Source organism: Patiria miniata, unplaced genomic scaffold (genome assembly GCF_015706575.1).
Source record: "Patiria miniata isolate m_02_andy unplaced genomic scaffold, ASM1570657v1 HiC_scaffold_20, whole genome shotgun sequence".
In the NCBI taxonomy this organism is placed as follows: domain Eukaryota; kingdom Metazoa; phylum Echinodermata; class Asteroidea; order Valvatida; family Asterinidae; genus Patiria; species Patiria miniata.
Genome location: NW_024037059.1, coordinates 17,077,190 through 17,104,504, shown reverse-complemented (window position 1 = coordinate 17,104,504; position 27,315 = coordinate 17,077,190). Strand labels below are relative to the sequence as shown.

At 36.7% G+C, this 27,315-nt stretch overlaps 4 protein-coding genes across 5 annotated transcripts in view; 2 read left to right on the top strand and 2 right to left on the bottom strand.

Annotated features, from left to right (window-relative positions):
• Window positions 1-12,281, bottom strand: part of LOC119727632 (amyloid-beta A4 precursor protein-binding family B member 2-like) — a 56,168-nt gene extending 43,887 nt beyond the window's left edge. Inside the window, 1 exon segment of the mRNA XM_038199601.1 lies at window positions 12,048-12,281. The gene's annotated coding sequence lies outside the window, so the exon portion shown is untranslated.
• A 287-nt stretch (window positions 12,282-12,568) lies between these two features.
• LOC119727635 (caltractin) lies at window positions 12,569-16,900 on the bottom strand. The gene is made up of 5 exons (XM_038199604.1): window positions 16,749-16,900; window positions 15,822-15,977; window positions 15,282-15,410; window positions 14,790-14,927; window positions 12,569-14,097 (listed from the first exon to the last, which is right to left on the bottom strand). Exons 1-5 carry the CDS (start codon window positions 16,749-16,751, stop codon window positions 14,008-14,010), a joined length of 516 nt encoding a protein of 171 aa, XP_038055532.1. The 5' UTR covers window positions 16,752-16,900; the 3' UTR covers window positions 12,569-14,007.
• A 220-nt stretch (window positions 16,901-17,120) lies between these two features.
• Window positions 17,121-22,219, top strand: LOC119727633 (sterol-4-alpha-carboxylate 3-dehydrogenase, decarboxylating-like). 2 transcript variants are annotated; one of them, XM_038199602.1, is made up of 9 exons: window positions 17,121-17,231; window positions 17,419-17,516; window positions 18,863-19,021; window positions 19,256-19,329; window positions 19,668-19,740; window positions 19,837-19,965; window positions 20,351-20,487; window positions 20,746-20,848; window positions 21,285-22,219. In XM_038199602.1, the coding sequence occupies exons 1-9, from the start codon at window positions 17,156-17,158 to the stop codon at window positions 21,621-21,623; spliced, it is 1,188 nt and encodes a 395-aa protein (XP_038055530.1). In that variant the 5' UTR covers window positions 17,121-17,155; the 3' UTR covers window positions 21,624-22,219. The 2 variants fall into 2 exon arrangements, with proteins under 2 accessions (XP_038055530.1, XP_038055531.1); XM_038199603.1 differs by lacking the exons at window positions 17,121-17,231; window positions 17,419-17,516 and adding an exon at window positions 18,184-18,256.
• A 132-nt stretch (window positions 22,220-22,351) lies between these two features.
• LOC119727877 (fibroblast growth factor 9-like) lies at window positions 22,352-24,833 on the top strand. The gene is made up of 3 exons (XM_038199954.1): window positions 22,352-23,103; window positions 23,490-23,593; window positions 24,546-24,833. The coding sequence occupies exons 1-3, from the start codon at window positions 22,989-22,991 to the stop codon at window positions 24,831-24,833; spliced, it is 507 nt and encodes a 168-aa protein (XP_038055882.1). The 5' UTR covers window positions 22,352-22,988.
• Window positions 24,834-27,315: the final 2,482 nt, after the last annotated feature.

The following is a 27,315-nucleotide window of genomic DNA, read 5'->3' as shown; positions in this document are numbered from 1 at the left end:
CTCTAAAATTTAAGACACTTATTGAAACTGTTAGTGAAAAAGTGTTTTAGTGCAAGTGATGTTTTTTTTTCATCATCAATGTAATATACAGGTACAAGATTTTATGCATGGATGTTATCCATGAATGTACAACTGCATACAATGTCGTAAACCTACATCGTGTACATGTACATCTACAGGATATGCGGTCTGATTGAGAACAATCTGAAATGCTCCTTAAAAAGGTCAGGTGACATTGATTTCAAACTACATACCGACCGGTATGAAATAAATTAAATGATCATCTTTTTAAACCAGTCCCGAGAAAACGTGCATGTTCTAAAAATCAATCTTATCAATAGGCCCTACTGTGTTTGACATGTTTTAATCCAATACATATTAAGGCTCCCAAAATCCATATCATCACTTTCTAAAACCCGCCCTCATTATAACATTTACATTTATGAAACCTTACCTTATTTGCTGAAAACATTCAAGTTAATGAGCACAGTGAATGAAAGTGTCCGAAGCCCCACAACAATAGACGTTTATCGACATGTTACTAAGTGCCGTCTGCCTCAGCAACAAAAGGCCCCCGTTATCTCACAGGACGGTTTAATTACTATGATAATTGGAGAGACATTGATTTAGGTTTCTATGCACTCAAAAAAGAATCCGTCGCTTTCGTGGGAAGATTCGCTGTTCGTAAAATGACTGTGGACATTTTTAATTACAGCGGGGCTTAAGGAGAAAAAAAATCTGCTTGGGAAATTCACGAGGGGGTGACTTTAATTTGGTTAGTCAATACAAGGTTTGGCTAAAATTAATAATGTATTACGTTTGTTTTTATATCAGGGCTTGTACAGCTGGTTTTAGTCAAGAGACAATTTTGCTTGATGATGTTATCTGCTTGAATTTCAGAAGAAAACAAAAGGTACTTGACAATTTTTATTTTCCAAACAGCTGCAGGGATCTCACCTTTTCAGTGGAATTTGTTGAAAATTATCTGAAAGAATATAGCAATGAGACTCCCTGAATTGACCCAGAAATGATATTTCAAAATATTGTTTGTTTACTATTGATTTGTTTCAAAATTTTAAACGGCCGATTTCAAAATTTCGAAGTTTAGTTTTCAAAATGTACCTATTCTATTTCAAAACTTCTTTCGCAGATTTGTCACTGCACGTATGAATATTCAAATATAAATATGTACAGCCCCACCTCTGTACCCAAAACTCTGCTCATATATAGATCATGTACACATAACTTTTGGAGAAATGAAAACATAGGGCTCGATAACTCAGTTTATAGAGTATTTAACTTGTAATCCAATGGTCTCAAGGTAAAAAAAACCAACCCAGTTCATTGATTTGTTTAACTTCAAAACTTACTCTTTTAGAATTCTGATTAAATTAGTATTTGTTCTTAACCACGTATTGTCTTTTCAAATCTGGCATAGTCCAGCATAGAGCTGGGTCCTTGCTGTATAGTCTTGCTAATACGGCCAAAATCAAACACCAAGATTTACTTGTAAGTAACCTTGTACACCTACCTAATAACACACCTGACTACCTCGTTAAAATATATTATTCTAATTTTCTTTTAATTAACTAATAGGCTGTTTAGCATACACGTACACTGTACCATGTAAAAACAACCATAGAAAAATTGAGCATAACTTTTTGAAGTCAGCTGTCAATCATTGCAGAAAAATTGCTTTTATCGACAAAATTCCTTACATACAACACAAAAGCTACAGTTTCGAACAACAATTCACATAAAAAGGTCCCTATTCGAGCCAATTATAGTGAAATCTCATTTAACGATAATAACGTATGATATTTTGGACACACTGGAGTACCAAATTCAAAAGAAAAGAATGGCTTTATTGATGACGGTTGAAAAATCAAGGTTATTGTAAGAGTAAATGGTAACACATACTTACACTGAATATTCAAATATATGTAAATATAGCCCCGCCCACTCTAGCAGAGCACTGCAGCACTGCTTGTGCGTTTGTTTTGATTATGTAATTATTCTATTTCAAAATTTCTTTTGCAGATTTGTCACTGTACATGTACATGACATTTCCATATGAATACTCAAATTAACATGTAAACATAAAATACACAATCAAATATGGTAGCTTGTAATTCATGTAAAGTTGAAAAATGCAAACATAGGGCTCGATAGCTCAGTTAATAGAGCACTAGAATAATAATCTGAAAGTCTCATTTTTTAAAAACCCCACCCCAGTTCATTTATTTGTTTAATTACAAGACATGCACTTTCATAATTCTGATAATTAGTATTTTATCTTAGCAACATTGTCTTTTCTTATCTGGCATAGTCTACCATAGAGCTGGGTCTTTGCTCTAGCTTTGTAATACGGCCAAAATCAAACATCAAGACTTCCGTTTTGATAGCCTTGTACATCTAAACACACTGAATTACTTCATTAAAATTAATTATTCTAATTATCTTTTATTAACTTGAAGGTTGTTTAACATACACGTACACTGTACCATGTAGAAACAACCAAAGAAAAATTGAGCATAACTTTAGAACAAGTCAGCTTTGAAATGGTGTGGCAGATAAAGTTGCCTTTATCAAAAAAATATCCTTAAATACAACACAAAAGCTACAGTTTCGAACAACAACTCACATAAAAAAGGTCCCTATACTCGCAAAATATACTAAAATCTCATTTAAAGATAATTACGTATAATATTTTGGACACACTGGAGTATTAAATTCAAAAGAAAAGAATGGCTTTATCCATGTCAGTTGAAAAATCATGGTTATTGTAAGAGAAAATGGTAAAACATACTGGACTGAATATTCAGATATATGTAAATATAGCCCCGCCCACTCTAGCAGAGCACCGCTGCACTGCTTGTCAGTTTGTTTTGATTACATGTTTGTAACTATTCTATTTCAAAATTTCTTTTGCAGATTTGTCACTGTACATGTACATGACATTTCCATATGAATATTCAAATAAACATAAAACACATTAAATAGCTTGTAATTCATGTAACATTGAAATATGCAAACATTAGGGCTCGATAGATCAGTGTAGGCCAAAAAAAAAAATAAGTCGGTCTCTGGACAGCGCGCGCGTCGATTTTAATCATGCCCGTCAATCTTTTTTTTTCCAAAATGTTCCGCGGTAGCTCCAAAAGCGCCCTCTATTTCTGCACCTCCTCATTTTTTTTTTAGCAAAGAGCACCAAGGAATGGGAAATTGTACCAAGGCAAATGATCGAAAGCACCAAAGCAAATTATGGAGGACACCAATGTACATGAGGACACCAAAAAAGCAAAATAGTACCCCACCTTGTCTGTACAATCCAAGCTTGAAGAAAAAAAAAAAAGCGAAAAAAAAAAAAGCCGCGTGGCCGCTTCAATTCTGGAACTTTGGTCTGACCAGAAACCGAATGTCTTTTTTTTGTTGGCCTAATAGAGCACAAGAATAGTAATCCGAATGTCTCATGTTAAAAACCCCACCCCAGTTCTTTTATTTGTTTAATTTCAAGACATACACTTTCATAATTCACGACATACACTTTCATAATTCTGATAATTAGTATTTTAGCTTTAGTATCTCCACCATGCAAAGCCTCAAATCTTACTTATTTTAGCTTGGCCACATTGTCTTTTCTTATCTGGCATAGAGCTGGGTTTTTACTTTATGGACTTCTAATATGGCCAAAATCAAACATCAAGACTTTCATTTTGGAAGCCTTGTACATCTAAAAGCACACTCAATTACTTCATTAATATTAATTATCATAAATTTCTTTTCATTAACTAATAGGTTGTTTAGCATACACGTACATTGTACCATGTAGAAACAACCACAGAAAAATTGAGCATAACTTTTGAACAAGTCAGCTATCAATCATTGCAGATATAATTGCCTTTATCAATCAAAATCCTTACATACAACACAAAAGCTACAGTTTCGACCAACAATTAACATAAAAACGTCTCTATTCTCACAAAAAATACTAAAATCTCATTTAAAGATAATTAAGTATAATATTTTGGACACACTAGTACCAAATTCAAAAAAAAAAGAATGGCTTTATTGATGACAGTTGAAAAATCATGGTTATTGTAAGAGTAAATGTATAACATACTTACACTGAATATTCAAATATATGTAAATATAGCCCCGCCCACTCTAGCAGAGCACTGCTGCACTGCTTGTCAGTATACAAATATAACATGGTTTGAGGGTGGACAGTCGATATTCGCTCCCCTCGGTATTGGAAGTTGACAAACTAGTTCCCGAGGCGAAGCCGAGGGAACTAGTTTGTCAACTTCCAATACCGAGGGGAGCTAATATCGACTGTCCACCCGAAATAAACCATGTTATATTTGTTTTACTATACCTCATACATATTCAGTTGCCGAATTTTGTTTTATTATTATGCACCTAAAACAAAATTCGGGGAAACTTGTACAGCTCACCAAAAGATTCAACTTCAATTACTAGTTCAGTTCGTTTGCAATATAATACAGTTACTACAGTTGAAAATACAGTTGTTTGCAATGTGTACAACTTTCTTTTGTACAGGAGACATCTTTACACGGTCTATACATTTCTCCAGTACGGCATCATTGAGCTCTGGAAATTAACATTTACGCGAACCGTGCAACCAAGCATCTCTCCTGTGCGATGTTCGCGCGTGCGTACTGCACCCGTGCGACAGTTCCTCGATTGCTCTGTAAAGCGCATGCGTAGTAGACTGTCGCACGGGTAACCCATGCGACAGTCTACTACGCATGCGTATTTACAATGTGCGTGAATCCTCGCGCGCGCGTTTGGTAAACAGCAAGAATAACATCTGGAGCGTGATGGTGAATTGACCAGTGAACGTTCAGCTCTCGATCATGAATATGTATGAGGTATAGTAATTTGTTTTGATTATGTAATTATTCTATTTCAAAATTTCTTTTGCAGATTTGTCACTGTACATGTACATGACATTTCCATATGAATATTCAAATAAACATGTAACATAAAACACAATCAAATAGCTTGTAATTCATGTAAAATTGAAAAATGCAAACATAGGGCTCGATAGCTCAGTTAATAGAGCACTAGAATAATAATCCGACGTCTCATTTTTTTAAAAACCCACCCCAGGTCATTATTTGTTTAATTACAAGACATGCACTTTCATAATTCTGATAATTAGTATTTTTTCTTAGCAACATTGTCTTTTCTTATCTGGCTTAGTCTACTATAGAACTGGGTCTTTGCTCTATGGGCTTTGTAATACGGCCAAAATCAACCATCAAGACTTTCTTCTTGGTAGCCTTGTACATCTAAAAGCACACTGAATTACATCATTAAAATTAATTATTCTAATTTTCTTTTAATTAATTAGAAGGTTGTTTAGCATACACGTACACCGTACCATGTAGAAACAACCATAGAAAAATTGAGCATAACTTTTGAAGAAGTCAGCTGTCGAATGGTGGCAGGTAGAGTTGCCTTTATCAAAAAAAATCCTTACATACACCACAAAAGCTACAGTTTCGACCAACAACTCACATAAAAAAAGGTCCCTTTACTCGCAAAATATACTAAAATCTCATTTAAAGATAATAATGTATAATATTTTGGACACACTGGAGTATCAAATTCAAAAGAAAAGAATGGCTTTATCGATGACAGTTGAAAAATCATAGTTATTGCAAGAGCAAATGGTAAAACATACTTGCACTGAATATTCAAATACATGTAAATATAGCCCCGCCCACTCTAGCAGAGCACCGCTGCACTGCTTGTCAATGTGTGACACTACACTGTACTGCAGGCTGACTGAATGTTATTTTCACGCAGGGATTTTTCTTCCTTTTTGGCTTAACATGGGGGGGGGGTCCATGGCCAGACACTGAGGCTGGATGAGTAACAAGGCCTCCGTGATGTAATTTATCATCTGAATGCAAGATATTGAACTTAAAGATTCCGTTGCCAATAGCCCTATGAATCACTGGGAATTGCGCGTCACGTTTCAATACCAAATCAATATGCAATCATGGAGATGTATGTCTCGGCATGCAATATCTGAAAAACAAACACGAGACGATCTATGTTTACTCTCAAAGACGACGACAGAAAAAAAAAATCAATTTTCCTGTGTTACCAGTTATGCCCTATGTACATGTATGGAAACCGAAACTCAGGCTCTAGGTTAAAAAAAATATCAATTTCATCAAAACAAATAAATTATTTCGAGACAAGTAAAAACAAATCACTTTGTGCTCATACTAATGTATGCATGGTGAGTCAATAAAACAATGACTAATACCATAATGTATTGACTTAATTACTGCAGAAAACTACTGTAAACAAATAACTACATGGGCCCATGTAAAAAAAAAATGTAATGCAATCCTTACAATGGTACCTCTGCGTCCCATTTAAATTGATTTTTAATTTTCATTTTGCAATGTTCAAGGGTATTTTGGTGCTTTTTGTTTTTATGATAATGCCAATTTCCATATTCATGAGCAAAAGTATCCTTGTACATTTTCGTGGTACAGTGATTGCTGTTATTTCAATACATGACTGAAAGTCAAAGAGGAAACGTTTCTCACAAATGTTTTGAGTGAGCAAATTTTTGGGGTTCACAATTTGAACAGAGAGCCCCTAAACCGAAAGGGGTGTTCCTAAAATGACATCACAGCAAGACGGCAAGTGCGCCCTCACTTGTCAGGAAAAGCGTGGAAATGTTTAAAGAATTTTACACAAAAGGGATGTCAAATAGTTTTCACATATTTAAGAGTCCAGTAGAAAGTTGCATAGAAATATGTTCCCAAGTAATGATTTGTTTATTTTTTAATTTCATCACATTATTACCAAGTCTGCAAATAAGATGTTCTGTACCATAGATTTGTTTGACTGAAATTTGAAGCTTATGTTCCTTTAAAAAAAGCAAATGCTTTATAATATTTTACTTCTGCATTATTTGCCGTTTCAGCCTGTGAATTCAGTCAGAGGCTGGGACACTTAAATTAAATAGAGGGTTGTCAAACTACATGTGATAACCTCTCTACATCTTTGACCCTGAAAAAAAAAACTAACTTTGTCTAAGAAAAAGGCGTGTTTTTACAGTTTATATCCTCTGGGTATGTTCTCCATTTAAATTCATGCCATTTTATTGCCCCCTAATAAAATGTCAAGTAAAAAGTATGTCTCCAAGGATTTTGTGTTTTTTTCTCCCGATTGATGGAGTTCACAATCATTAACACATTCTCCACCTTCTGTCGATTTATCATCCCATAAACTGGTTCCTATAAGAATTTGTCTTTGTCGTTTCTTGCATCACTCCATCAGGAAATTGCTCATTAGACCTACAGCAGTGCTGTCTTGAATTAAAATGTCTTGCATAATCAACCTACTTTCATTTATTAGGAGACATGAATAAAGATGTTGGTCTCTATTCATCCTTGGACAAGAGCCTTCCCCCCAGGCTACATGTAGTGAGTGAGGATTTTGGGACAGTGAAATGCGAGCATGGCTTTCTGGCTGATCAGTCTAGAAATCCATTCACAAGGAACTGCAAAGGATGATGGGATGACGGGGTGTGAGACGGCAAGGATTAAAGCGAGGTCTTGCTCTTACTTGTTTCTATTTGTTCATTTTTTGCAAGGGCGGTTAACTGTACACATGCACCAGGCTAGGCATGAACTTCTAACTTACAAGTCAAATGTTTGAATAGATTACTCAAAACGTTTACTGAAGTATTATTTTCTCAATCAATAACTAGGGGTACCTGTATATGAGATCAGAGGTATTTGAGCAACACGTTTTCCATATCATATATGTTTGTTTATTAAAACACTGGCAATATAATCCATGCAGCAAAACATTTTTATTCGAAGTACTTTTATTTTTTAAACATGATATTACACAAGTTATTAAAAATCCTCCCTCTCTGGCCACAAATTCAGCTACGCCACCACAGCAGTCAAAATCAATCAAGTGAATGTTTTTAGCAGTCAGCATTCCCTTGTTAATTTGATATAGCCATGCTTTGACTGCAGGTGATTGATATGCCAGCTGTACAATGTACATGTACCTACCAGTTACATGTACCTCTTTTGACTGTTGATGAAATTTGACAAGTCGTAGCATTTACACGAAAGTTATCTGACTGTATACAAATGTACGACAGGGGAAAGTGGAATAAATTTCTGACTGTCTGTGACTGATCAAACAATAGGAATGTTTTCAATACAGGTCTTGTGCAATGAGTGTCTTGAGTGATTCATCAAATGAAAGCACGAATTATAAAGTTACAAACTATTTGGATGTGTGCATTCCTACATTTGTATCCCACTCCCCCCCCCCCCCCCCAAAAAAAAAATTGATAGCAGTTTCTGCAATAATATAGTACAGTAAGGTCACAATCATACACGCTTGTAATTTACAATAAATGTTCACATCTACCGATACTCAACACAATGGCATAGCAATTACACTATTTTGATGGTATGACCCCAAAAGTACAAGTATCATTGAGCAATTGCCATACGTCACGACGCACCTAGATATAATACACCTCTTTACCTAATTGCCTCTCTTTGTAACCAATCGTTCAGAAAACCAAAAGGCAATTGTAATTTGTCAGCAGCATGTTAGACTGATTAATGACATGTGCGTGATAGAGGATGATAAATGACTCAATCTAGAGTTAAACAATTTTTATTTTCAATGGGAAAATAATCAACAGGACTTGCAACAATGACGTATCCGTACGTTATGTATAATTTGATAAATGGGGAAATCATTCTCAAAAGATTTACGTCTGTACTAATGACGGCACAATTATTCCTAGTCCGAAAATGTGAGACTCTCGATGATGTGTACAGAGTCCAAAAAAACAACATGCAACACATAAAATAGACATATGAACAACCAGTCCAATACATGTACCTCTTTACTACTGCATCTGACGATTGCGTCAAAATAAATTATCTGGTACGCGGTCTCTATTTAACTACAAACTCCATCTCTCCATGGTCTCCCACCAGACCATTAAAGGGTCAATCTTTTCAAACAGTTGGGCATGTAGCCTACTAGTCTTGTCTTACTCTTAAAGGCTTCAAATTGAAATAAAAGTGAATAACGATTGTATTAGGTCGAGTGACAAAATAAAATACAATGTAGTTCCTTGTCTTGGCATTTTGGAAAAATGCAGGAGGCGTCCCCCCCCCCCCCCCCCCCCCTGGAGATGACAGATTTTCCATCATTGCAGATGGATTTTTCCATTTTCTCAACTCTTTTGAAAACAAGTCAGGTGTGTTTACAAACACAAATGCCCCGCAACCGTGACTGTTCCCATGACATAACACCACTCTTTTAACATCAACTTACATGTACCTTGGTCACATGGAACATTCATTGACAGCATTAGTGTCTTCTGTAGGTTTTATATGAATTAATCCCTAATCCCTATAATCTCAGAATAAATACAAGATTTCTATTGTTTTAGCCACTGTGAACTTGACCCTTGACCTTTTTGCCCCAAATTCAATAGGCTTCTTAGGATTACCAAGAACAATCCACAAACCAAATTTGAAGTTCATATGTTAAGTATTTCTCAAGTTATCGCGCTGACAAGATTTCTATTGTTTTAGCCACTGTGAACTTGACACTTGACCTTTCGACCCCAAATGCAATAGGCTTCTTAGGATTGCCAAGAACAATCCACAAACCAAATTTGAAGTTCACATGTAAAGTATTTCTCAAGTTATTGCGCTGACAAGATTTCTATTGTTTTAGCCACTGTGAACTTGACCTTTGGCCTTTTGGCCCCAAATGCAAAAGGCTTCTTAGGATTGCCAAAAACAATCCACAAACCAAATTTGAAGTTCACATGTAAAGTATTTCTCAAGTTATCGCGCTGACAAGATTTCTATTGTTTTAGCCACTGTGAACTTGACCTTTGGCCTTTTGGCCCCAAATGCGAAAGGCTTCTTAGGATTGCCAAAAACAATCCACAAACCAAATTTGAAGTTCACATGTAAAATATTTCTCAAGTTATCGCGCTGACAAGATTTCTATTGTTTTAGCCACTGTGAACTTGACCTTTGGCCTTTTGGCCCCAAATGCGAAAGGCTTCTTAGGATTACCAAGAACAATCCACAAACCAAATTTGAAGTTCATATGTTAAGTATTTCTCAAGTTATCGCGCTGACAAGATTTGTCCGGACACACACACCCACACACCCACCCACCCACACACACACCCACACACCCACCCACCAACCCACCCACCCACCCACCCACCCACCCACCCACGGAAGGACAAGGCGGAAACAGTATGCCCCTTCGGCTTCGCCGCGGGGCATAAAAATTGTGTCCAAAGGAACTGTCAACCCTTTCTACATAGCTTAAATTTTGTGGGAAACAAATAAAAAGACAATATTTTCATGTATGAATAAAAATATATTTTTTTTTAAAGGGCAGGGGAAAAAAAGGAAGCAGTGGGGGATGAGGAACAGGTTTATTTTTATTCTTGGCCTTAGTGGAAAAAAAAGACAAAATGAATCAATTTTTTTTAGGATAAAACTCGAAACTAGCACAACTTTAAATAAACCACAACTTTAGAAAAAAATTATAATTATCATTATAATTTGAAGAAGAAAACGAGAAATACATTTCCCGATTGGGTTGTTTAGGGCCCTTATTTAGTTACAATCAAATTAGAGTGAGGGGTGTTTTTCATCATTCCACAATGATTTTTTTAAAGCAGACTTCGGAAAGAATGTAGCATCCAGACACAACTTCTGTGGTTGTGTACAACGTCTACATGTATGAGAGTTGAGAGCATTTCCAAAATTTTTTCAAACAACATCTAAAATGCTCATCCCAGATTCATGTTGTTTCAAAAGAAAGAGTTTTGTTAGCAATGAATGATCGATCATCAGGGGAGTCAGGTTGGCGTAGCGGTACTTTCCTCGCCTTCCACCGCTGTGACCCGGGTTCGAATCCCGCCTGGGCCAATATGTGGATTGGGTTTTCAGTCCCTGCCTGATTCCGTGGGTTTTCCCCAGAATATTCTTCTGGGGTTTTCCTCCCACCTCTAAAACTGTAATTTCTTCTCATTGTCTTCTCTCTACAGGTTTCTTCAGGCTTGTGAGCTACAGTGCCTTGGGCGCTTTTGAGGAATCCTTGGTTTCATTACCAGAAATGATTAATAATAATAATAATAATAATCACTGAGATCAAATTTGATGGAAAAAAATCAGGATGTAACATTCTTTCCCAGACTTCTCTTCTTAATTCAAATGAAACAGTTTCTTGTGGTAGAAAAAAAATGATTTTCTTGCATGTTTTATGGTTAGTGCCATGAGAATCAATGCAGTTTGCTTGTTCACTGCGTCACGGTGATCACCATCTTTATTTCCGTTTTGCGTTTTGTCGTCTTCATTGTTGCTTTACCCCAAAATTTCCCTAAAAAAAATCCCTGCCCTCTATCTACAGCATACCTGGAAAGATTCCCATAACCTGATAACTGGCCATCACTTTTCACCCTGTGCACAAACCGTATGACTATGAGACTGGTCTGAAAATTTCTACATGTTTTCTCAGTAAATACTTCAATATTTAATATTTCCCCTGCCAAATGTGACTTTTTAATTTTAAGATATATTATCACTTTCTGATGGCTGATACTAGTGATAGGTCACTGAAGGGAAAAATTAGTGATGGCCAGGTATGGGAATCATTCCCTAATAATACTAATAATAATAATACATTAAAAATTCCTGCAAATAACAATGACTAAACTGAATTTAGTAAACAGCTAGAAAATCATTTATGGTAGCTAGCTGCCCCCACGCTACACTGCACAAAATGAATGCGGCATTTACAATGTACATGTACATGTACACATGCCAAAAATTGACATGTGATGTGTCAAACGTAAAATTTGAGGAAAACATTTCACGTGATTAGAACATATGGATTCACAGAAACCCTATTCTATATTGAGAATTACAATATCATGGCAAATTTGCAGCTCGAAATATGTCACTTACCCTTTCCAAAGCCGTCTTAAGAGTACTGGAATTCAACGTCTTCGCTTCGACTCGTCTTGTCAATGTTTTCCGAATTCTGAATAAATTACATCAACTGTACGTAATATGCTCCATTTACTTTCCGGTGTGCGCTGGTTTCCAGTAATCATAAAGTTACCGAAATCGGGTACCATCCTGCCGTGGATAAGTCAGATATTATAGAACTTGTAGATAGTGTAATAACACAAGGTGGCGCTATTTAAAATTAACAGTGCAGGTCTGCAAATAAATGAGGCTTGGGAACACTGAACACAAATGAAAATTTTAAATTTCCACTAATGCCGAGAACTCTGAAGAGCTTGCAGCCCCCTTAAAAGTTCCTTACCCTGCCAGAGCAAATATGCACCATCTTATTGTCACAAATCATTGGGCCTATTTCCCAAAGCTTTAAAGAAAGTCAAAATATAATTATTTTACCACAAATCACTTCAACAAATGCTCGAACCAAAGCACTAAATAACGGGACTCAAGGGTACAAGAGATATGTAACAGGAATGTGTATTTTTAATAACATCTAAAAGAAAAATTGGTCACGCCCATTTCAAATAATCTGTTCCCCCATTTAAAAAAGTTTACAAATTTGACACATTTTTAAACATTTTACAGTTGAGTTAGTAATCATGGAAACTTCATTCATGTGAATAAAACAAAGCTAACATCACATCTGTAGCTGTTCAATTACATTCAGTCCTGCACTGATCAATTTCTCAAGTTACAAGTTATGATTTGAAGAAACAAAATAACAAGTTGCAAAAACCCGGAATTCAAAAAATCGGTTGAATCTTTCTTTTTCTAGCCGGGGTCTATGAAGACCGAAGAACATTGAAAAAAATTGTATCTTTAATGTTTACTTATGAGTCAAACACCGCACTATCATTGGGAAATCTTCATGAATACTTAGTCATACTAACTTTAAGGTCAGTGACATGAAAGCATGAATGAAATGAACTGCAAAATTGGAATATTTTGTGATTCTCAAAGCCATATCCCCAATTTTTTTTTTAAAGTTTGTGCAAAACTTAATTTTGCAATCATGTGTTTCATACAATCTTGTTTTTATACAAATCCAAATGAATCTTAGGATGCCATTTACCCGTTGCCATGAAAACCTCTGGCAGTGCAAATGTCTATAGACAAATCTGGTCACGTGATCACTGTACACTCACGAGGCCCCCTTCAATGGAGAAAACATTGTTCATGTTGTTGTACAAAGCACCTGTCCTGTGAGGGGTTACTTGAACAATAGCTAGCACAATGCTTTCGCCATTGAAGGGGGCCTCCGTGATAGAAATGCAGCGTGCCCTGACTAGTCTATAGAATATTAAGGGGTACAGGTAGTCGAAGCATGCTCAATATTGGACCACAAAATCAATGGATAAATCTGCCATGCAATGGTTTCATGGGCAAAGGTAAACCATTATGTGGAAAGAGCGCCCTCAACCACCTGCACGGACTCAATACTCAATATTTTTGAATACATGTACAAATTCCGACTTGATATAAATTAACAAAGTAATTACTCTATACAAGACACGTCTCAACACTATATACAGGGTTTGTAATGAATTTTATGTACACCAAACATTGAATGAAAGAAATACCCAAACATAAGCGTAGTTCAGAGGACCAGTTTGGTCCATGGCAGCTTGGTCGATTTTAAAAGCACTCTTCCCCTTAAAAATAGTTTTACACTTCGGTCTATGAAACTACTCCAAATCCCTCCCCCCTAAAAAGCATCTTTCACTCAATTTATTTGTGTTTGGTGGGTGTTTTAACACATATATTAAGTACACTTTTACAATGCTACATTGACAGTTTCTGCCTACATCTGTGCGAGACTAGCCGTACTACCTGGCCTACGACGAAGTGATTCGGCAGCTATAAAATGACTTTTGCTGGATGGAATTTCAGAAGTTGTTGATCAGTAGAGACTCGTCTTCTTCATTATCCGTAGGAATTCCTGCTCGTTGATTTCACCGTCGCCGTCCCTGTCAGCTTCATCGATCATTTCCTGCAACACAGAAAATGGAAAAAAGAAGATTTTTTTTAATGTGACTGTGTTGTTAACATTGAGGGCCCTCTTTTGACTCAACTCAAAAAGTGTCCAGTGAAAAAAGCACAAGAGAAAACCATTTGTAGATTTATTCTAATGCAATCTTTTAGAGATATGCTTGCAGTTAAGCTTTTTTTAATGAAAGGGAAAATCTGACAACTTAGAATTTTCTTTTTTCACTTGAAATTATCCTTTTTAAGAGCATAACACATTCCCAATGAGGATGATACCTGTTCTCTACATGTTATTTGAACAGGTATATTTTGGGGTAGTCACAACTGAGTGAAAACGAAATTCCCTCAATATGTATTTTTGTTTTTTTAAACAGGCAGTATTCTAAGCAGAGTTGCAATCAAGTTAATCACAGCTCATCACAAGTTAATCACAAGTCATGCAATCTCATGAGAAGTTACTCAAACAAAGTGTGACAAAGACGTTCTATTGTCATTGTTTCGTGTTTATCAAGCGAAACTTGTGAACTGACTGGTAAATTTTTTTTTTGACTTGTGATTTCACTCTCCATTTACTCGATTACAATTCTGATTTCAAGGTGAAACCTTTAAGCATTCCAAGCTTTAAGCTTTTTAGCGAAACTATTTCCTCCAGTCAGAATTCTGGGGATCCTTCTCGTGGAAGTTTTGCCTCCTTACCTGCAACTCTTCATCAGTCAGGTTCTCTCCAAGCTCCTTGGCGACTCGCTTCAGGTTTTTGAAGGAGATTTTGCCCGTGTTGTCGTCATCAAATAACTTGAAGGCCTTCAGGATTTCTTCCCTGGAATCTTTCTCACTCTGTTGGGGAATAAAACATTAATACAAATTAGATACGTTATAGCACATGCAAAGAACAATATAACAAAGATAATCATGTAACAATCGAGAAAAAAGTGCCGTTATAATAATTTCAAGCACAGCCTTTCAGGTAGATTAAAATATGTATATCTTTTTGCCTACTTGAAATGTATGTATTCTTATTTGCCATGAGATCAACGTTTCTGTGATATTAAAGATACTGTCAACTGGATTTCAAATGCTACCTGCATGAATTTGATAGAGTGCTACGTAATACAGCAATAAACGTGAATGAAGGGGAAGTTACAAAAGTAACTTCCAAGAAGCAGATTTTTGAAGTTTTTTTCCCCTAACCATCTTTGCTGTCATCATGGTCAGGAACTCATTGAAGTCGATCGTCCCGGTGTTCTCCTTGTCAAAGTCTTGAATCATCTTCTTAATCTCCTCCTTCTTGGGCTCAAAACCCAACGCTCTCATGGCCACCTGGGAGTAAGGAAAAAGTGGTGTAATAATGCCCCAAAAAACCCCAAAATGTCACCTACTATTGCATCTAAATAAATTATTGACTAAGGAAATGGTTTCAAGGATCAATGTTTGATTTCTCAAAAACAATGAATCCACCCAACTTTTTACCAAATCAGTTTACTTTGAAAGGCAAAGCTAAAAGTAAAACATGACCCACAAGGGTTGTTCTTCTCAAAATCCACACTTTGTGACGCGAAGGACCCATATTATGGAGGTAATCCATTCAACTGGTCCAAATAATGAGGCCGAAACTTTTTCTTTCCGTGTAAACTCTTAGAGTTTAAGAAATACACATATTAGTATTACCCTCCTGCATCTTCAACTTGATCACCAAGTTCCTCAAGACTTCCCTCAAATTCAATGTCTTACCTTGAGTTCTTTAGCATCTATCGTCCCGGTCCCATCAGTATCGAAGAGATCAAACGCCTCCCGTATCTCTTGTTTTTGTTCCTCTGTCAGCTCTGGTTTGGGCCCTGTCTTCTTCCTCTGGCCCCCACCCATGGATGTCTTGGTGTATCTTGACGTCTGCAATTACAATAAAAAACATGTTTTTTTGATAGACTATGTATGCATAGATATTGGACTAAGAAGAGACACTTCTAATTCAGGACCCCGCCTAAAATTTCCTTTCCTTTATTTTGTTTTCCTCTAAAGTGTTTCATGGTAATATGCACCATCTTTTTTGCGGGGCAAAAAGAACATGTGTTGCTAGATGCTGGCGTATTTAAAATTATTTTGGAATGAACGCACGATGACTTGGTAAGTCTTGGAAGCGCCAAAGCTTGCCATTGACATTGCATACACAGCAACGCGTGTAAAATTGCCCCGCGGGCAAGATGGCGCATATTACCGTGAAACACCTTATTTGCCATAACACCCCCCCCCCCCCCGGAACTATAAACCTAGGCTCTAGTCTAACGAGTAGGTCTAACGTTCATTTGAAAAAGAAGTTTGACCAATTTTGAGAATGCCTGTCAAACATCAATGTCATTTGTATTGCCTCAGGCTCATTTTATGTGAACAAATGATTTAATTTGAGTTTTATTAAAGAGAAGGCCATCGTTTGAAAGTTGGAAATTATGCCATCAATAAAATTGAATAGCGCCCTCTGTTGACAATCCAATCGTTTTTGACAGCAAAAAGCAAGTCAAGTCATTTTCGGTGAGTTTAGGACGAAATGCACCATTACAAGACGCAAAGAGCAACCGAATTTTGTCTAAATGTTCAGTTTTACAATTTTATTTAGTCAGCTATTTGATTTATATGGCCTAAAAAGGAAAACATCTGTTACATTACCATGGTAGCAGGTGGAAATCGTTACTTCAGAAGTTCTGTTTTGCTTCGAAACGGCGGTACAACTTGTCCTACGTGCTCAATAACAAAGAATTTGATTGGCTAAATAATAAACATGGCAACCCATCACCCCAAAACCGATGACCAATAAGAAAAGACTTTATATGCTACACCTAAATACACCTCGTTCACACCCTTAAAATTACAATCATATGTTTTATTTCTTTTATTTCAATAATTGTAAATGAAAGAAAGGAAATTTTTATATTACACATGTATAATATTTATTTTATACAATTCTTGTCATTCACTTGTATCACTTTTACTTTATTTGAGTCATCATCGTTTAATATTTTAATCACTAAATTGGATGAGATACGGGTAGGTGAGGGTGGTAGCTCCCTCTCTTTATGAAACTGCAGAAAAAAAAGGTTCCGAAGACTCGGCTGATAGGGCTCTTGTACACTAAATCTAGAGATACTGCAGGTATAAATCCTGCTTCTGTCGATTTTATTCAATTTACCGAACATTGAGACAAGATTAAAACCAAGTCCGACCCGCCCCCTCTTCTTTTAGTCCATATATTCTGAATGGTGAGGTCTAGTTCACCGTAATATTTACACATAAAATATATTGTCATTAAGAGAGGCCAGACTATATTGTTTATTTTTAGTGGAGTCGTCGACTGCTTCACATCTCTGCGGTCGCAATTCACAAAATCAGCAGATTATCAACGGGAACTTGGTCCATCTAGCAGCAGATATTACAATGGTAGGTACTGTGGCAAAAGAAGGCTTTAGTGCTTTTCGTTTTGGTATGAGTTATCCTATTAAATATTAGTATTTTGGCACCTGCCAAATGCGCAACTGTGCTGTGACTCGACCGGGCCCGGGAAAGGACAGGCGTTTGTTGCGGGCGTGTGCTAGAGGCATTGGGGGGGGGGGGGGATATATGATGATTATTTTCTATTTAGCCTGCACATGATTGATAAAATGTTATAAAAATTATAGTAAGAACACACCACCCTGCTAGTATGGTTCATACACAGCCTTGTTTTAAACTTGAATTCACAGGCACAGTGTATTTGTTTAGACATGAAGAATTGTCCATGTTTACACTTGATTCCAAAGATCAAAAAGCTAAATTAAGAGCACTGTCTAAATCAGCCCAAAATAGTTAACAAGCAAACACAAAGTATTTGCTGATTCCAAAGATGACTGATTGGAAGTTAAAAATATATTTATAAAATTATAAATACATTTTTAACTTTAACTTCTTTTTTTTCCCTTTAATATAGCATTCAGGTTTAAAAATAATGCTGGTATGTGTCAACAAAAGAACACAAATCACTGTGTGTTAGAAATGCTGGTATTTAGTTTCGACATACAAATTGTACCAGTGACTTTTTATACAATCTAATCTGTAGTTCGTAGTCAGGAAGGTTTATATGTGGACTTCAAAAATTTCTGCATCAGACCATTCAGTAACCGAAATACACTCTGAACAATATGGTGATACCTTAGACTTAGTTTGTTTTTTTAATTAGATATATATTATTTAACTTATTTGTATAATCTCTTGCATCGTTTGGATTCAGAATCTTAAATTTTCTTAAATCTCTGATTATTGTGAAGGTCCTTTTATTGCATCTCAACTTGCAAGAATCTTTTACCTTTTTTTTCTTACATAAATACAATTTATGATACAATTGTAGGTCCTTAGGCCAAAAAAAAAAAGTCTCCGGTTTCTGGTATGCGCGCGCGTCGCCGTAGCCATGCGCGTCGGCAAAATGAAAAAGTTTTTTTTTCAATGAAAGATGATGTCTCAAAACCGCCAAACTCACTGGTTTGACTGGAATCCTGCTGCTGCTCAATTTTAACGTGTTTTTAGATGGGGTTATGATCGAGAATAAGCTTTATGTGGCCTCTCTGGACTCCCATATATTTGCACTAAGTTTAGTCGGGCACCATTTGCAGTCATCAGCCGACATTTGAAGCAAAAAAGTCAGGTAAAAAAAAAAAAAAAGCCGCGTCGCCGCACCACTTTTTGGGCAAGCTCCATACCAGAAACCGGAGACTTTTTTTTTTGGCCTTAGTCTTTGTTTTTTTCACCAATAGGGGAAGCAGTGCACCGTGATTGGTGGATGTGGTTTCCTGGGCCGCCATCTTGTCGAGGGCCTGCAGGAGCGCGGCTACACCGTCAACGTGTTTGACATCAAGAGCACGTTTGAAGATGAGCGAGTCAGATTCTTTATAGGGGATCTGTGTTCCAAGGAGGTGAGTGCGCAACCGATAGAGGGCGCTCTTCAATTAAATTTTGGGAATGGAGTTTCTGACTACAGGTCCTATGAAAAATATTAATAGATTCAATAAATTTGACAGAATATGTATTTATGGACGAATTGATTTTTTTTTTCTGTTTTATATGTTTTATCATATTTGTTTTATCTTTTGACAGCCTTCTGCTCATGCTCAGAATAACTTTGCGCTTGTACCATTTTTCTTGAATAGGAATTGCTGCCTGCTGTCCAAGGGTCAGAGGTCGTCTTCAACTGTGCGTCACCACCGCCATCCAGTAATAACAAGTATGACTAAGATTCCAGTCTATTGTTATGTTGTGCAATAAACTCAAACTATTTGTTATTTTATAAATATCAAGTTCAATTTTAATAAATAAATTTGGGAACATAATATACTTGTACACATTGATGTTCTTAATTGTACACTGTCGGTGGGCAAACGACTGCTTTTCCCTTTAATCGTGAAAAATATTGGAATATATATAAAAAAAAAATTATATATTACTCATGTTGTAATTGGGTTCCTCAATTTATGACTACATTTTATGTTAAATATAAGAATATAAATTTAAAAAAAATATGAATCATTCCTATTTACTTTTTTTCGCCTTTATTCCAAACAGAGAGCTCTTTTACAAGGTGAACTTTGATGGCACAAAAAACATCATAGACACATGCAAGGCCGCTGGCGTAAAGGTAATAATGTGAACACTATTTTATTTCAAACCTTTTTTGTGTGATCATGTTTAAGTACATTGTTAAGTATGTACTTCATGGTTTTCTTTCCAACAGAAATTAGTCCTGACAAGTAGCGCCAGTGTAATATACGAAGGGAATGACATTGAAAATGGTAACGAAGATCTACCATATGCCAGTCAGCCCATCAATTACTACACAGAAACAAAGATACTTCAAGAACAAGTAAGTACCAGTACATTTTTCAACAGTTTCCTTTCCCAACGTATCTGAAATTTTATGCTGGTATAATTTTTGTTCAACTCGGTTTTCAGTTAGGTGCTAAATTTCTACTAAACTACTTTAACCCAGTAAGCAAAAAGTAGCTCATAACCAGTAACAAGAGATATACATCATATAACACTTTGGCAATTACTGACCCGAATTTCAGCTAAGCAAATTTGTGTGTGATTTTTTTTGTAAGCTTCACAAAGTTTGCCAGAAACTATAAAATTTAATATACTAGCATTTTTCTATCATTTGTATGGTGTAGTTGGCAAAATGACTTTAGAAGCAAATGTCTAAATAGTAAAACTATAATACTTTAATTGTTTTTTTGTTTATTAATCAGGTTGTTCTTGAAGCAAACAGTCCTGATTTCCACACCGTGGCCATCAGGCCGCATGGAATCTTCGGCCCAAGAGATCCCCAACTTGTTCCTACTCTCGTGGAGACGGCTCGAGCTGGCAAGACCAAATTCATGATTGGGTGAGAATTTCAAATGACTTTTCACAAGTACATATTAGATTTTTGGAAATCTTTGGTACTTCTGATTGCTGTTTTGTTGTTGTTGCCAAACCAGGACTTGAACCTCTTAACTAAAATCCTCACTGCCAAATTTTTTTAAATACTTTTGGGATATGGAGTGAAAATCACTGTCTCTAAAAACAGTTAAGTATTATCTCAAGCTATTATTCAGTTTATTAAAAAAGATCCTTCTGTGATTTTCTCTCCCATTCAATCTAGGGATGGCAAGAACCTTGTTGATTTCACCTATGTCAAGAATGTCGCACACGGGCATATCCTAGCAGCTGAGAAACTCGGCAAAGACTCCCCAGTCTGTGGAAAGGTATGTAAAGATTGTTCTGTTTCTCAAGAAATATTGAGAATTTCTGTCTCAAAATCTAAACAAGGATCAAACACCGTGAAACAAAGTATAAATGACATTCGAATTTTAGCTGCTGTATGGGTATTATGCTACTTCAGTATATTTTAAGGAAGCAAGATTTTTTCCATGTTTATAAGTGGCTTTTAAGTGAGTTTGATTATTTAACAGGCTTGGATCCAACTCAATAAACACAACCTCTTATTTTTGTATTATGAAGTATGGATATCACATGTTTTTCATCAACTGAACTATTAGAAATATCACATGTATTTGTGTTTAATATGGAGCCACTAGATTTTCCAAGTCAGTGTTGGAAGAGTTGTTATAATTAAGTCACAAACTATGAGTTATGTGACCCCTGTTTTTCATATTTCTGTTGGTTTTTTTCCCTCCACAGCCGTACCACATCACCAACGACGACCCACTCCCCTTCTGGTCATTCATGTCCCGCCTCCTCGTTGGTCTCCAGTACCCGCCCCCGAAATACCACCTCCCCTATGCCCTCATCTACTACCTGGCCCTCTTCCTACAGCTCGTCTGCTGGCTCCTGTCTCCGTTTGTCGCCCTCAAGGTGACCTTCACCCCCATGACGGTCGCTCTGGCCGGCACGTTCCATTACTACAGCTGTGAGAGAGCCAAGAGAGACATGGGATACAAGCCCTTAGTCAGCCTGGATGAGGCTATACAGAAGACGATCGAGAGCTATCCGCACTTGAGAAATCCCAAGGCACAATAGCAAACAATCGTCTTCGTTTTAGAAATGCCCCCTTTACTAATCGACCGATCTATTAAAACACTTGCATCTCTGCAATTCCAGACTGAGGGTTCCATCCGCCTGCGTCATACGCACATGCACGCATGTCAGACTTTCGTGCACACATTGGACATTAATCACCGCTGTGATTGGGCAAACACGTTATGTGGGCGGGGCTTAAAAGTTCAGTCTATTAGTCATGCATCTTGTGGTAAGCCGGTTGATAAATGACCTAGAGCAGCAGTCAATATGTACGCAATTTAAAAAAAAAATGAGAAAATAATGTCTTAAAAGTTGATGGTTTAATATGCCTCATTATAAACATGAAATTAATCTTGTTGTGTAACAGCTTATAAATATGTATAATGACCAAAGTATTTGATATTGTTCAGTTATTCGTAATACCAAATATCAGTGTGCTGTTTTTCATTTGCCAAGAAATGAAGATTCTTTAAGTAAAAAGGGCTTTCGATGGATTTTTTTTAAATGGATTTTTTTTTAATGGCTACTTCTATTTGTGTCTGAAAGAAATGAACAAACTAATAAATTTGCATACTTCAGACTTGAGAGAAGTTTAAGCCCAAAGTCTTATCTTTGCATGTGTTAAGAACATGTAATATTCTTGTTCTGGTCGGTTTGAGTTATTTTCACTTAACAGCACAGCACATTGCTGATGAGTGGACTTGCACTACATAGTCTGCTTAATTTATTATTTTTAAAGACGGCAACACAACATAAACGATGTAGAAAAAACAAGCAATGCTGACACTACACATCAATCTGAATTCCTTGAATATTACACAAGTCAATTGAAATGGGATAATAAAACGATGTCCTGTGACGTAGGAAATAGCTCAAGACAGAGATAAACCCAACTGTGACTGGGAAGATAGTACACAATTATCGACATATGGTAATTGGGCAACGTGTACTGTAGATTAAGACATCTGGAGGCAGTGCCATCGTACTTCAAGGTCATAATCTGTGGGCATAATCCTGTCGGATCTGTTTCTAATACAGGCCATGCATCAAGAGTGTCTTACTTCAGGTCTCGTTTTTAAAAAAAAGAAATTCCTTGGTCGCGAAGGAAAGGTCAAATTTCAGATCTATTTTGTTGCGGAGTGATTAGAGAGAGAAGTATGCAGGAGAGTTTACCGTGCTGAAGTTCACTTTACTAATGAAGTGACGCTGAGAATGAAAGGATGTTTTGTGCAGTACTAGCACACTAAGTACAGGCCAGTGTTACAAATTGAACTTAATATCGATGGTAAGTTGTGCTTCAGTAAGAATAAAGGAGTTGTGTGCATCACAGGCTGTTAAATTTGGAGATTGCTTCGAGAGTGCATCATGTCGACGTTTTCTGTGTTTCCGTTGAGAGAGTATTACTGCAAGTCGGGATATTATCTCAAGATTGATGGAGACGGGGAAGTGGGCGGGGCCAATCAGTCTGGAGACAAGAACGGTAAGAAATTGTAACCACATCATCAGTTACTGTAACTCATAATTATCATCTTCATCTTCTCTATCAATGAAAAAAAAATACCCTTATTGTCCAATTGTCTTATTGTAGCATGCCATCTTTTTCGGGGGGGGGGGGGGGTGGGGGAGGGGGCTGTAGCAATTCCCAGTGCTCACTTGCTCTATAAATTTGAGGGAAAATTTATAGTGCTGGACTTGAAGACTTTTTTTATGGGAGAAAAGGATATTGCAAAATTGTATTTTTTCAGAAGATGTGGGTATTTTAAGAACAACTAATTTACTCAATTTGCTCTTTTGGTATTCAAGACAACGCCACTTTGTTTATACCAGTTTTGTTTTCAAACATAGATTTGTTTTCTTTATTTTTAGCTGTGTTTGAAGTGAATACAGTGACGTGCGGTGTAGTCACTCTGAAGGCAATCAAGTCGGGAATGTATCTTGCAGTCGACGAGAAGGGAAAAACACACGGACAGGTATTTAAAACATGATCATCACAAAACCCGAGTTGGAATCCTAAATGCTGATTGGTCAATCAATGACGTGACATTTTTCAATACTACATCATCCAAATTGTAGAGAGCAAATACATGTAGTGCTATAGCATATATTTCACTGCTTTACTCACTTTCAACCATCTATTTAAAAAACATGAAGCACTCAGCATGTGTGTCTTTAAAATCTAATAACTTTTCTTTGAATCTCAAGACAACCAATTAATCTTGAAGTTTTTGAAAATTGTTCAAACTTTTTTGAAAGAAGTGGGCTTTTTTGGTTCAAAAACCGCCTGTGGGCACTGTGCAAATTGAGCTTAACAAAAACATTAACACATTTTTGGCTGGACAAAAAATGCTTAAAATAGATACCACCACAGGAATTTAGTTATGGGGGGGGGGGGGGCAACAACTAAAATAGCACAGGAGTTTTTGACATGTTTACCAGTCATTAATGCTCTTGTAATCAAATCTGTAAGGAATGTAAAGAATGGTATAATTGCGAGTCCGGCTGCAGCTTGTCACGTTTTATCATCTGATTTCACACTCAATCTGTCAATGGGTGAAATATGACAAACTATACGCTCATATCAACACTGGAATATGTTTGAGCTTGGTGACAACAAAATGGCTCATAGACTACAAAGAAAACTATCCACGTTGCTAATAAATGTCTCAAAGCTGTTTTAATTGGTAAACATTAAAACCTGGCCAAGTTCATTTTATAGCTTTGTCATAAATTATTATTTTATTTGGGAAATTGGGCACAAATTATATGGCACTTAAGCGTCTCGTATAAATTAAAATATCAGAACTTTCTTGAAATATTGTTTCAGTGGAGAAATTGGGGGGATGATACACCAACATTTGGTTGATAAAATTGTATAAATTTATTGATACAGACTCAGTGATTGTCTGTTTTTCCAACTCGCAGGCCCAACTGGACGAATCCTGCGAGTTTATTGAGAAGTTTGACCCGTCCGGCCGCTACACGGTCTTCCAGCCCCGTCGCTTTGCTGCCCAGGGATGGCACGTCGCTCTGGGAAGACACGGCCAGGCCAGACCAGCTCACAAGATTGAGGAGGACCAGAAGTGTGCTCATTTCATTCCCCGGGCCGTGGGTGGGGTCAGCAGCGGTGGGGGACCGGGGGCTGGTGGGGGATTTGACTTGGACCTTCTGGAGGAACTGGGATTCACGTCTGGGACTGGCCTTGGGTCCTGAATAGAACTATCTCTTGAATTTAAAAAGGACCACTAGTACTGCACCCACCAAAGCTGTAGTCAAGTCCATCACAAGTCCATCACAAGTCAATCACAAGACAATCACAAGTCAATCACAAGTCAATCACAAGTCCATCACAAGTCCATCACAAGTCCATCACAAGTCCATCACAAGTCAATCACAAGACAATCACAAGACAATCACAAGTCAATCACAAGTCAATCACAAGTCAATCACAAGTCAATCACAAGTCAATCACAAGTCAATCACAAGTCAATCACAAGTCAATCACAAGTCAATCACAAGTCCACCACAAGTCCATCACAAGTCCATCACAAGTCAATCACAAATCAATCACAAGTCAATCACAAGTCAATCACAAGTCAATCACAAGTCAACCACAAGTCAATCACAAGTCAACCACAAGTCAATCACAAGTCCACCACAAGTCAATCACAAGTCCATCACAAGTCAATCACAAATCAATCACAAGTCAATCACAAGTCAATCACATGTCAATCACAAGTCAATCTCGAGTCAATCACAAATCAATCACAAGTCCATCACAAGTCAATCTCAAGTCAATCTCAAGTCAATCACAAATCAATCACAAGTCAATCACAAGCCAATCCCATCTCAATCTCAAGTCAATCACAAATCCATCACAAGACAATCACAAGTCCATCACAAGACAATCACAAGTCAGGGCACAAGAAACAGAGGATGGACATTGACAAAGGAATATCTTTTTCACAGACCATTTGAATAGCTTGTGACTGGACTTAAAATCTAGATGATTGACTTGAGGTGACTTGTAACAGCATATTTAGAGAATGTTTTCACTCAGAACTAGAATATTTGTACAAAGTGAATACTTATCTGTGATATTAAGTTTTTCCCTAAAAGAACAAAGAGTTCTAACACTGGTTGGAGTTCGAGTGACCAACAACATAGCAAGTGAATTTGGAATTTGAAAACCGGGAAAATATGAATGTAGTTACGTTAGACTTTTGAGGAACATGTTGTAATTTGACAAACACTGGGACATGAAATAAAAACGCTTGGTTGGAAGCACATTCTTCACTTTCCAAAAAAGGAATCTTTATTAAAATATCTGCAAATCTTTACAGTGTTCAGGTGAAGGAAATATACAGGCCCATCAGTAACACTGATGACGTCACATTATTATACAAAAAAAAACACCTTTACAGGAGCACATTTTGAGTCTTCCCTTGTTACTGGATCATTGCAAAGAATTCAGATTAATTTTAAAAACCTTTTTACATAATTAATAAACTTTTTAACCATATGTAATTTGTGAGACTTTAGTAAATACTTCTGCAAATTCAAAAATTGGAGGAAAAAAATCATGTGTAAAAACATTGGAATTTTAAGGCAAAAGATTTCAACAGCTATGGGATTTTTTTTCTTGTGTAAACACTGCAGCCATGTTTGTTCAGTTCCCTGAATGCATACAGCACATCACCACAGAGTTGGACCCCACAATTCAGGCACCAGCCTACTTTTGAGGCACGAGGTTCTATTTTATGCGTACCAAAACAAAGATGGCTGAAGTACGATTCTGTACAAAAAACATTCTGATCAATTATTCCAAGCATTATTGATAAAGTAGAAGAATAAAAATCTTCCAATAAAAACCTCACAAAAAGCAGAAATCCCCCAAATTCTGCATCCCTTTCTGTACTAAAGTTTCACATTTCAGCATGGCAGGGCATGGATAATGGAAGAAAATACCAGGTTTCTTTTCATTCAAACAAACCCCTCCAATCGACTTCTCTCTTTAAAGCCGGTTAACACTTCAGACCAATGCAAATGCAAAGCCTAAGTTGAAATGTGTTCAACTTTTGCAAATTTGCAGTCCGTAAACTTGTGATGACGTCACAAATTTGTGTTCGTGGTCACTTTTGCGCTGAATATGAACCGGTCGTTACACTAATTACTCACAAACCTACTCACTAATTACACAAGATTTCTGAGACATCATATGGAAGCTTTCGTGAAATTTTCTCTTCACTTAAAACATGTCTACGTGATGAAGAAATATGCCAAAACAGGTCTTCTCTTTAGTTGTGTCTTCTTTGGGTGTTTAATTCTTTAAGTCAAATCAAAATTGAGGCCAGCTCTGTTACTTTGCGTAATGATTTCTTTTTTTGTCAGCCAATTATAAACATGAGCGTTTACAAAAAAATTATTTTGCTGCAAAATGAAACTGAACAAGATATCATTTTCATGAAATGTGTGGTTTCGGCCTGTCAATATTACATAAGACTCATATTTACAGAGCAACAACTACTGGATGAAAAGTTATTAGCTTTCCGTGTTTTGCTATATTTGGCCATATCCTTCTTGATCCCCTTTTCTTTTATAAGCTCCGCCCCTAGTGGTGTTGTAAATTGATTTATCATATACTAGAAAAGGGCACTATGTACTACCTTTAGTGCAGCATTGGCATTAATGTTGA

Excerpts from the sequence above, each read along its gene's own strand:
- LOC119727635 (XM_038199604.1), bottom strand. Across the intron at positions 15,411-15,821 it reads TAGATGCTAAAGAACTCAAG|GTGGCCATGAGAGCGTTGGG; the intron begins GTAAGACATTGA and ends CCTTACTCCCAG. Across the intron at positions 14,098-14,789 it reads TGACTGATGAAGAGTTGCAG|GAAATGATCGATGAAGCTGA; the intron begins GTAAGGAGGCAA and ends TCTGTGTTGCAG.
- LOC119727633 (XM_038199602.1), top strand. The coding sequence starts at position 17,156 with ATGAAACTGCAGAAAAAAAAGGTTCCGAAGACTCGGCTGATAGGGCTC. Across the intron at positions 17,232-17,418 it reads TAAATCTAGAGATACTGCAG|TGGAGTCGTCGACTGCTTCA; the intron begins GTATAAATCCTG and ends GTTTATTTTTAG. Across the intron at positions 19,741-19,836 it reads GCAAGGCCGCTGGCGTAAAG|AAATTAGTCCTGACAAGTAG; the intron begins GTAATAATGTGA and ends TCTTTCCAACAG.
- LOC119727877 (XM_038199954.1), top strand. The coding sequence starts at position 22,989 with ATGTCGACGTTTTCTGTGTTTCCGTTGAGAGAGTATTACTGCAAGTCG. Across the intron at positions 23,104-23,489 it reads TCAGTCTGGAGACAAGAACG|CTGTGTTTGAAGTGAATACA; the intron begins GTAAGAAATTGT and ends CTTTATTTTTAG. Across the intron at positions 23,594-24,545 it reads AGGGAAAAACACACGGACAG|GCCCAACTGGACGAATCCTG; the intron begins GTATTTAAAACA and ends TCCAACTCGCAG.